Below are 12,032 nucleotides of genomic sequence, written 5' to 3' on the forward strand. Positions count from 1 at the left end.
GACATAGCATTTTAATTTATTTTCGCGATCAAAACGAAATAGAATCGACGATTACAATCGGTTTAGAATTGAAGGGCATTAGCTATTAAAGCTTAAAACTTGGCCTTATTATTTTTCAACCAAAGTGTTAATAGACGCTGGTAGCTCTAAAGAGAAATTTAGCACTATTGTAATAAATTGTCAAACTTTCTGCCAATTCGTAAATTGCGGAATATGAAATATGCCCATAATGTAAAATTCTGTTATTAAATAACTATCCAATAAGTAACCGAATGCTCAATAGAAAGGGAGGCTTAAATATTAAATTAGATTTTTAATTAATTAAAATTAATTAGAAATGGAATAGGACGGTCCTCAAATTTAATGTGACGGCTTTCAAAATATTAAATAAAATATTTTGCTACTTCTCTTGAATCTAAAGAAATGTTTTATAGCAAAGGAATATTATACATCTAATAGGAATATTATATAGCAAAAAAAAAAAAAAATCAGTCTGATAAAACAATCGTGGAAAAGTAAAAAAAAAAAAAAAAAAAAAAATACAAAATGTTGCCTAAAAATAGCATTTAGTGAATGTCCACATTAAAAGTACTAGCAAATAATCACTAATAAAACATTTTAATTTTAAAGATTTTAATTATTTAAATTATAATAAGCAGATGAATACATTATTACATTACGCATTTCACATAAAAAAGGTAACCTAAAACGATGTTTTGAAATCTATATTACGGCATGAAAAAAAAGGAATGTGACATAAATTCAACTTATAGTTTGTATCTAAGAAGTTAATATTTAAATATATTCTGATAACATAAAAATAATCTTTAAACTATGCACATTTATATGTTAAAAGTGGCATAAAGGTCATTTTTAAAATCCGATATTTCATCGTTGGCCGTATTCAGCAATAACAGACCGCCAACAATAGGACACGTGGCGCCATCTAGCAGATTAAATCATCAACGAAATAAATCGAAAATAAAATAACAATTTTATGAGAGAGAGAGCAGTCTCTTTCTCTATGAATTTTACTTAAAATTCATCTTTCTGAACAGCAAACAATGTCGGCAAGAAAATTTCAAATATATATATACACTTACAACATATTTTTTTGTTTTAATTTTATTCTAAGATAAGAGTTATTTTTTTTAGAATCTCTAATGTATTTATTTTACTTACATAAGCAAAAAATAATCTTCAGATTAAATTACAATATTTGAATTCATACTTATAATTTATGTAATAGTAAATTAAAATTTTACGTAAGTTTTCATTAAATAACACAAAAGAGAGAGAGAGAGGAAAAAAAAAAACACTGTACCTGCCAGGGCTCGAACCTGGGACCTTCCGCGTGTTAGGCGGATGTGATAACCACTACACCACAGGTACACAAATGACATACAATGCATTTTATATAAATTCCATTATTTTTCAGGTATATTGCAGAATAGAAATTGATTATAGTTAATACATTTTCTAAAGAAATTTTAAAAACAAAAGCATTTCTAAATTTCGGTTAAATTTTCAAGCTGAATTCTTAAAGAGAACTCAATAAATTATTTTTCTTAAGATTAAAAGAATTAATTTTAAGCTTAACTGGGAACAATTTTTTAAATTCTTCCTCAAATACTCATTTGTTCTCTGACATACAATTATAAGAACTTTGCAAAGATATTTTCCTATAAAATTTTCAAGAAATACCTAAAAACATCTAAAAATTGTTAGCAATCTCCATCACTAATAAACAGATCAAACAGTAATATATATGAAATTTATTTTTAAAATATTAATTATCACGTCAAATTTTTATACCTACATCAAGCTGTTTCAGGCAATCATTTAAATATTAATTATCAATAGGATTTTCTTCCAAAAAAAAAAAACAATTCAATATAACCTGCTAAATAATTAAAAATAAATTGTATAGTGATCCTATAAAAAATACTATTTATGAGCAATAAAAATTTCTATTTAACAGAATTTATCCCACTAACAAAATTATCTGTTATAGTTTTTCTTCCACTCCTTTGTAAATATTTATTTATTTTTGTCACAGAAAGCAACAGATAAAATGTTTGAAATTAATATCAGTGACTTTCTTTTTTCCCCATCATTCATAAGATAACAAAGTTGAGTAATTAGAACATAATTTGTGAATTGCTTCAATAATTTGCAAGTACATGCATAAATGTATGCTTATGTACCGTGCAATATGTATTATAAATTAAATGAATAATTTTCAAAGTATTTTGTAGACAAGAAATTAGTATTCACAGAATCTTGGTAAAATGTGAAAATTGCTTCTGAATAATGAATGAGAAGCATATAATTCATTCATTAAATGATTGATCAATTCACAAGATTCTAACTAAATTTTACAGCAGAATATTTTTACAAATTTTATAGTTAATTCATACATTTTTTAGCATGTCATCTTATATTTTCAAGTAAAACAACATGGTATTACATGAATGCAGATAATCAAAAAGATGAGTTACTATTCCTGATGCTTGCAGCAATAAAAATCTTGATTACAGCAATAAAAATCTCTTTTTTAACTCTTAATGCTTATTTGAAATGTGATCAAAACTTTAACTTATAAAATTTGAGCTTAAATAATAATTAGTTGAATAGCTTATTAATTTCATAACATTTGATTACAACATTTGTAATATATAAACTTTCATTATTCTTAATATAGTGTATAAGCTCATTGATAATTAATGGTTTGTACACAACAACTGCAGAATAGGCAGCAATTATTCCATAAATTTATTTATCCTTGTTAACATAATAATTTTGAATAGGTCAAAACTGAGATTTCACACATTTATAAGAATTATTTGTTGATTTTTATAATCTCCTTTAGATTGCAAAAGCTTGCAATCTCACAAAATCTCAATTTAAAAGATTGCTTAGAACTGCAGCTCTGAATTGCAAAAAAATTCGTTGAAGGAAATTTCTAAATGATTTATCAATAGGAAAAGAAAAAAAAAATGACATAATTGCTTTGCACACTTAAAGAATACAATAAAAGTAATTAGAATATTTTTAAAAGCATTCTTCTTTTCTGTTTCCCCCTGATTCTCTCTAAAAATTTTCTTTATTAATCATTTCAACATTCACATGCCTTTCTGATTATGTAGTTTTACTTTTTTTTTTTATTTGTTCGATTAAAAATCAAATATTTGGATACAAATTGCATAATTTGATTTTAAAAATTTGTAGGAAAGATTATATTTTATACTGATTGTAAATATTTTGCTTAAAAAAAATTAACAGGAGGTTTTTGTTTTTTATAACAGTAATTACTTTTTTAGTTGGGGCCTGTGTTTAAAATTTAAGTAATCAATGTCCTTCAATGCAAAAATGCATACTAAGTCATTTAATTGTAAAAAAATGAAGAGAATGTATATGCAATTTTCTTCAAAATACACAGTAATAATAATTCAAATGAAAAACAGAATTACTTCAATATATTGTACGTACTAAATGGGGCTAATTAAAGAAAATTGTTTGCAGTAAAACAAAGGAAAAGACAAATTCTTAAGAATAATGAAAATAGGACTTGGAAGGGGTGTAAAGAGATGTAAATTAACTACACTTAATAAATGCACATTAAGGAAGAACAAAAAAAAAAAAATGTTATAACATGGAGAAGATTGTAAATACAATATGGAAGTTTGGAAAAATTATTTTTAACATAAAGCTAAACGTGGTTCTTGATAAAAATTGCATAATAGTGGAAAAAAGAATTATAAAATCAGGGTAAGATCCAGAATGAATTTGACAAGTTTTATAACTAAAACAGTTGATATTTGCTCTAAAAAAGAGAAATTATAGAATAAATTTTATCTCATATGATTACTACATATATGTCACAAAAGTATTTAAAAAAAATTTTTTGTTGTTGTTGTTGATAATATTTTTAAATGATAGGCAAAGTAATTCATTTAATTTTAATGGTGATTTCAACAGTTTTTGAAAGAGAATTTACACATAAACTCACAATAATAAAATCAATCATTCTAAAAGCATTAGTTCATTGTTTCACTTGATTTTAACTCAAATCTTTAATACCTCTTTAAGACTACAGTAAAAAAAGGAAGCAAGAACTATCATCAGTCATTTTAAACTCAGCAAAACACTTACTATTTTTTTTTTAGTCTCTTTTTGTTTCATTAATAAAATAATAAAAGATTTTCTGATTCATATAAATAATTTTCAAATTTAATTACTTGAGGACTTATTATTAAGAATAAATTGAAACTTTACCTATAAATAAGTATACCTATTCTATTCTCAGTTAAATCCTATTATTAAGAATTATTACATGAACACTTTTTTAATAGAGACAAGAAATGAAATTACAGTTCAGATGCAAAATTCCACAGCATAATGAGCATACATAATAATATTAGGTGTCATTTTTTTTCAGTTCACCAATCTGTTATTAAAGAATGAGACATGAAACTTAATTGCACTCAAAGAATTTAATTTTTCAATTAATTGTATATGTTTATTTTAATAAACATTTAACATATTTCAGAAAAAGTTTTTAAAATATGTATCATCTATGGGTTGTTGTTGTTGCTGTTTTTCCTCCCCATATCTACACAGATTAACTCTAATTTTCCAAAGACAACAAAAAACTCCCAAGTAAAAGTAAAAAGCATTTGTTCACAATAAATCCCATATATTCCCTAAGTTTGTATTATTTCTTTCCAATTATCTGTATACATGATTTAACTTTTTTCAAACAAATTTGTAAACAAATTACAAATATCAATACCCAAAAATTCAATTTCAAATATAAATAATTAATAAAAAACAAAATTTAAAGAAATAATTAAGATATCACACATAATAATAAGTCCATAAGTGATGATCTAAGAATAATTTATTAACAAACAGTAATATTTATTGAGTTGTTCCAAGCTGCTTTTATTTACAAGAGAGAAAGTACTTCTCTACCTTTCTTTTGCATTTTTATGTTTGAATTGCTTTCGCTTCATATATTCATCTTGTCTTTGAATTCTTTTCAGCTTTGCTTTCTGAAATTTCCCACTATTAAAAATTAAGTATTCAGTAAATCATAATTTTAAATGACAGAGAAAAATTTATACACATTATATTACAAAATAATTAAAAATTAACATGTTTATGAATTATCTATTATAAACAAAAAAATATAAATATATTCAAGAAAGAAATATTAGCTTTAAAATTTTTAGCCTTGCAATTTCAGTTAAAGCAACCTTTAATAACATGTTTTGATCTTTAAAATATCCTAATACAAATGAAGACAACACTTATTCGAATATCAAAAAATTGCAGTACTAATAAGATAGAACATAATCATAAAATCTTTTCATCAATTTCAGTCAATAACCATATATTTCTAAATATGAGTTCAATATTTTATTAACAAAAAATATTGTAATTGGATTATATGAAAAATTTATAACTAACATGTATAATACAAGCTACCCATTTCTTATACTATTACAACTCTACCAGTATTTTTTTTTCTTTTTTATAATATCTAGAAGATAATTATATTTTAAATGAATAGATTTTATATCTGACTTACTGTTTACTTTCTTTGGCAGCCTTGCATTTTCTGTATAGATCATCACCACTAAAAAAACATTTAAAATATAAATTAAATACTTCATTGCTGAACATTTAAATGATAAAAATAAAAGAAAGAGAACATATTTACTTTGATTTAAAAGATTCAGAAATGCTTGCAGAATCAGGAAGTTTGCTGCAATTGCTAATTATTTCTTCTTCACTTATAGAAGTTTCAGCCTATTGAAATGAAATGTATGACAAATAATAAAATCAAGCTTAATATAAGAAAAATCTTAAATACTTTAGTTAAAATCTGTTAAATAAAATGTATATTCACAATCTTAAACTGTTGTATCTAATGCTGTCTGCATGGTTGTTGAACAATCAAAGAAGATGTTGTTTAGCTTAAAATGTATCCCTTTCAATGTTTAAGAGAGAATGATTAAATGAATTATCCAACTGGCCCTTTTTTTAAAGAATTTAAGAACTTCTATAAAGAAAAAGGATAATAACTAATTAAAGAAAACGGACTTATATCACAGAATCCACACTCATATATTAACCTATATTTAAGATCATTTCCTTTTATAACCAGCTAATAGGAATTATTGGTTGTGCATAACTTCAAATAAACAATGTATGCATAACTTAACATTCCTGGTTTTTTCAATGAAATAGTTTTAAACATTGTTAGACATTTATGCCAGATAATTTTAATAGCTTTGTTTATTATGTTATAGCTTTGTTAATTTTGTTTATTATGCAAACAAACTTCCTTAGAGGAGTCAAATTGTGCCACTTTTGCATGCAAATATAGTTACCCATGTCATTCATCAACAAATTACATGTTGTCTAGCGCAGTGCTTTCACTTTTTTTATTATTAAAAATTACAATTACAACACAGCTTCTTATGTGTCAAGAAGTACTATATTTAGAGATTCCACAAAAAATATTAATCAAATAAAAAAGAAAGAGTAAAATTCATTACAATTTATCACAGAAGAGAAAAAAGGTGAATCATTTCTTAAATTCAAACAATGAAAGTAAATTTAAGGCATTAATTTAGAGAGAAAAATCTATGCCCTAATTCATTTTTAAGCATGAATAATTCAATGAATACAAATGCAGACTAATATATAATATGTATGAAGCAATGCAAAGAACAAAATAAATACAAATTCTATCTTTTCAATAAATGTTGATTGTACTAGCTACCCTAATACATTGAAACCAGACATATTTTACAAGTAAATTTGTATGAACACAAATGAACAGTAGTTGCCCAAACAAACAAAGACTTTGTTGGAGAATTTCAGATAAGCACTATTCTTCTTCTCCTACTTTCATATATAAAACAGGCCACTTTTCTTCAGCAGTTAATAGTTTAAGTGATAACTTATTTAGAAATATAATTTACATTGCGACTTCTTTATCTCAACGCAAATTTGTTATAAAAAATATGAAATTCTTATTTGAATGTCATAAACAGCATAATTGGTAAATTGTTCCTATTCACCATCTACAATTCTATATTCCCATGTTTAAAAATTATTAAAGAATGTAATAAATTCTTTATTGCACCAATATGATTAAAATTGATGAATAAAAAAAAAATATGCAAAACTTTTCAAAACTGTTAACATTAAGAAAATTTTATATAGTAGGATTCTCAAAAAATTCAAAAAAGAATCTTCTACCCAAAAGATTTTTTTTAAAAAAATGCAGCAAACAAATTTTTTAAATTGGCCACACGAAGACTGATAAACAATTTAGATTCAGAATGCAATGTCAATAATAATTCACTGGCCATTTACAAACCTTACATTCAGTCGAATTAACAATGGAATGCAAATAATCATACAATACAAGTAAAGTTTAAATTACTAATTTATTCCAGTTCATAAAAGATATCAGATGTTAATCAAAATGCCTACATATTAATACAAAAGGAAATGTTTCTTTTAATCAAAGAGTAAATTACCTTTACAAATTTTTTTGGAATTCTGTCAGGAGTTATTAAAGCAGGCTCTTCAGTCTTTGTACTTGATAAACTAACACCAGTCTAGGAGAAAAAAAAGCTACTTTCAGAATTTAAAATATTTTACAATGAAAAACTATCACAGTAGAAAAGCTAAAATAAAAATAGCACAACAAGATAATTTTTCTTACCTTAGTATTTACAACATGAATTTGCTGGGCAGCTTTATTGAAAACATCACACCACCATCTTGAAGTTAAAATATTTGAATTATCATGACCTATCTATAAAGAGTAAATTGAAATATCTCAGATTATATCTCATTTAATCCTTAATTCAAAAATATGTACGTATACTTATATTTTTTTACAAGAATAATAATAATTTGAAGATAGTAAAAAATTCCTTATTGTATTTTCATGTAAAGGTTGTGGTAACAACTTTTTTAAGGTTACAAAAACAAATTGAGCAATATATTACACTTTTTAACAGCATTTTAAAATACCTCAAATAAATATCACATTTTAATTCATTAAATTTTCTGCTCTAATTAAAAAAAAAACTTAAATCAATATAAAATTCAGCATAAATATATTTACTCTTGGAACATAATAAAGTTGGAACATATTTACATACAGTTAATTAAAGTACCAAAATGTTTCCTGGTCTGGCCTCAGAAACCACAGCTTTATAAATTTGTATAATATAACCAACATTAAAAAACATTTGTTAATATAACTTTTTTCCGAAATATTCTCTTCAAATGCCTTTCAAAAACATTCTCTTATTTTTTTACATCGAATCAGTGAGAATGAAATAAAAATTCCTAGTGAAACTCCAAAGCATTGAAATTCATCATTACAAGATGGATGCTGTTCAATTCAATATAACACATAAACATATGTAAAGATTAAATAGGCAAATTTATAATTAAAATATTTCAATCAAAAGACTTCATTCAAGCATATATATAAAATTCCATATTAAATTTGAAATTGTTCATTTGGTTAATTGTTATTGTTAAAATTTTATTATATTTTAAACATACATATTCTTTATCTAATAAACCTCTTATAAGCTTTAAAATACTTTAAGTAAAAAATTACAATTAAAAAATATAAAGCACTGGCAGTAATTCTATTTGGGATTAATAGTATATTCATGATAGATTATCATTATATATTGATTAGATAGATCACTATACATTGGTGATAAACAGCATGGTGATACTGTTTTTTCGATAAAAATTGTCAAAATATACAGGAATTTAACAGATTAAATACATAAAATCATATATTCATGGAAAAATAATCTATCAAATAGATAAACATGAATATAAATATGAAACCATACATCATGTATTGTTAAGATTTAGACTTTCAAATTTCCATTGGTAAAAGTTCCTGGTGCTAATATATAAATATAAAGAGGGACAAATAAGAATTCAAAACATTGTTTTTATTTATGTGGTTGCTTTTGTTGTTCTCGACTAATAATATCATAATTTAAAACTGTGCCTCTTTTTTTTTACTTTGTATTTTACAAACACTACTAAGCACAATATATCTTAAACAGATATCTTAATCTCTGATATGTAAGTCTTAAATCAGGAAGTTTAGCAACTTTTTGAAAAATATGGTTTATTTGACTCGCCTAAAAAGTAAGTTTCTCAAATGTGAGAAATGAAATATAATTATCTGAAAATATTTCTTGAAGGTACAGCATTTTTTCAGCTATCCTGTAATATAAGAATTACAGCAAACGTCATACTAGGAAACCAATTTTAATATACTAGTGTCAAAAGAATCCACTGCCTGAGAGTAGAACCAGTATATGCCAGCCATCTGTGTGTCATCAACACTAAAGTAATGTTTCACAGTCAGTAACTCTTTTAAGGGCTAGAACATATAGCAGTTACTTGGAGTAAGAATGAGATTACAGATAGTATGATATGTGCTTTAATAAGAATTGAAAGAATGCTGTATCTGTTTCAATAAATATTTCCACATAATTTTTTCAGCGCTTCTTTATGGCTTTTGGGAAACATACTTTTCAAATAAACCATATACACATTTAATTTTTTTTTTAAATCCTAATGGAACACAATACAGCAGTTGCAATACACATTGTACTGCATGAATGCAAGTATTATTGTACCATAATGTATGGAACAACAACAACAATAAATAGAGCAATATGAATGTGAAGCATTCCTACCAACTGTTTTGACATCTGAGAAAATTCCACTCATGCATCAAGTCTCCAGTGATGACAGTTCTAACATATTGGCACATTCTCAGGCCATGGATTCCTTTGACACTGTATACAGAAATTGATCTCACAGTTTGGAACATGCTTCAATGAAGCTGAAAGAATGCTGTATCTGTTTAAATAAAACTTTTCATGCAATTTTATTTTGTGTTTCTTTACAACCTCCAAGAAATTTACTTTCTAAACAAACAAATATGATTTAGTTTTTTTAAAATAAAATGGTACAATCAAAGGATTAATTTTTAAAAATAATTTTATAAAATAATTGCAACAGTAGTAATGTAAATAATTTCATCTAATAAAAAAATTTAATTCAAAGAAAATAATGAAAGTTTCAAATAAATTTACTTTTATAAACTAGACAAAACTCATTGAAACAATTTAAAATTATAATATTCACAAAAAAAAAATTAGAAAACAAACTATAAAGAAAAATGATGTTAAAAGCTTATCACATACTCCATATGTATTATTCTTTACAACAGTTTTAATTGGTTTTGTAATTCCATTTTCTTCTTTTCCAAGGCCTTTACCTGTAATTTATGAAATTATAGATAATACATTAAAATATTTCTATATTTTTTATTATGATTACAAATTTTAAATTATGATTTCCTTTTATAATTACATTAATAAAAGATTTAATAAACAATACAACACATTAACTTGTCTATGTATTTTGAAAAGATGAAAATTTTCTTAGACAAATTAATTGAGCAAGAAATAAAAAGTTGTGCTTAATCTTACATTTAATTTTGTAAAGACAAATTAGAAAATTACTCAATTATAGAAAATATAGATTTTAAATCTTTAAAAAAAAAAAAAAACATGTCACTTTTTTTACTCAATTGATTGTCAGTAGCTGATAAAGGTGACTGATCACAATTATAGCATCAAATCAGAAGGGGGAAAAAAATCTTAGAGTCAACTTATTAACCCACATTATTAAACTGGCAACTGCAGAAATACAGCAGTATCCAAATTAGAAAATTTTTATATTAATCTTTTTAAGTATTAGAGGAAATTTCATGGAACTTAAGCAAAAAAAGTAGCACGTATCAATCAAATATCACTATAAAGAAATTCTCAAATTATTGAAAAAGATCTTCTAATTGAAATTAATATTTTCAAATGAAAATGGTTATCTCCAAAAATCTCATCGATCACTGAAGAAAAACTATTGAAATTAAAAGACACTGATAAAACTGGAAAAAAAAAAAAAAAAAAAACAGAAGACAAAATATTACCATCTTTCCAGCCATATTTTTCTAATTGCTTACGTGCAAAATCGTTCATAATTCTGCATTCGTTAGTATAGGCTATTATTAATTAAAATTAAACGAAAAGCAATGTTGGAATATATATAAATAATTAACACGTGAAGCTCAAGACATTTCGTAAACAAAGAGGTTGAAATGGTTGAAGTTAAGCGATCACCAAATTTGTTATTAATAAATGAGCTTATTGAATTTTCTCTCTAAAATTAGTGTGTTATAAAAATTTTATAAAAAAAGTATTACTGTATAAATATACTGAAAAATTGAAACTGAAATATTAATATATTAATATGTGATAGCTGAAATATTAATATATTAATTTTTTATCCAAGGCGAATTTATAACTTCAATAATCAACAATATTTTTAAAAAAATAAAGATTCGTCAGTACCGCACATATCTGTGAATTACACATATGGTTTAGCAGCAATATTTTGTTTAATTAAAATTTTGTATTTTATTATACGTGACCAAAATAATGTTTCACTGTAACCAAACGAAAGCGATATTGTTAAACTTTCTTTTTCATTCTCACATGATACTGCGTTTGTAGCTGTCATCGGAGAATTTTGATTTTGAAGTTAATTTTCTTTTAATTGTTATTAAAAATGGAGAAGAATCTTCACAAAGTTTTAGATGATGTTATGAGCAAACCAGGCGTTACAGGTGTCCTCTGTGCGGATGAAAATGGTTTGTGTCTTGCTTCGAAAGGTTCAGCAGACAGTTCTACCTCTGGAAGTCTGGTGAATTTAATGCAACTTGCTATGAAATTGGAATCACCTAAAGTGCCTATTGTAAGACTGGAATCAGAGTCTAAAGATATATTGGTCAGAAGTGATGGAGGATTTACATTAGCAATAATAAGGAACAATAAAAAATGAGAAGTACCTCATCTGAATTTAATAGATCTTAAAAATATTTCCTG

At 24.8% G+C, this 12,032-nt stretch overlaps 1 protein-coding gene and 1 non-coding gene across 6 annotated transcripts; both read right to left on the minus strand.

Annotated features, from left to right (window-relative positions):
- Window positions 1-1,319: 1,319 nt before the first annotated feature.
- On the minus strand, window positions 1,320-1,392 carry Trnav-aac (transfer RNA valine (anticodon AAC)). Its single transcript has one exon. It is a non-coding gene; the product is annotated as a tRNA-Val (tRNA).
- A 3,493-nt stretch (window positions 1,393-4,885) lies between these two features.
- Window positions 4,886-11,233, minus strand: LOC129965957 (G patch domain-containing protein 4-like). 5 transcript variants are annotated; one of them, XM_056080287.1, is made up of 8 exons: window positions 11,078-11,143; window positions 10,290-10,363; window positions 9,777-9,925; window positions 7,751-7,843; window positions 7,563-7,643; window positions 5,729-5,817; window positions 5,597-5,644; window positions 4,886-5,070 (listed from the first exon to the last, which is right to left on the minus strand). In XM_056080287.1, exons 3-8 carry the CDS (start codon window positions 9,789-9,791, stop codon window positions 4,974-4,976), a joined length of 423 nt encoding a protein of 140 aa, XP_055936262.1. In that variant the 5' UTR covers window positions 9,792-9,925; window positions 10,290-10,363; window positions 11,078-11,143; the 3' UTR covers window positions 4,886-4,973. The 5 variants fall into 5 exon arrangements, with proteins under 5 accessions (XP_055936262.1, XP_055936253.1, XP_055936245.1 ...); XM_056080278.1 differs by lacking the exon at window positions 9,777-9,925 and having other exon boundaries at window positions 4,886-5,057; window positions 11,078-11,233; XM_056080270.1 differs by lacking the exon at window positions 9,777-9,925 and having other exon boundaries at window positions 11,078-11,233.
- Between the last annotated feature and the right edge of the window lie 799 nt (window positions 11,234-12,032).

The sequence above is a fragment of the Argiope bruennichi genome, chromosome 1, assembly GCF_947563725.1.
Source record: "Argiope bruennichi chromosome 1, qqArgBrue1.1, whole genome shotgun sequence".
Lineage (NCBI taxonomy): Eukaryota > Metazoa > Arthropoda > Arachnida > Araneae > Araneidae > Argiope > Argiope bruennichi.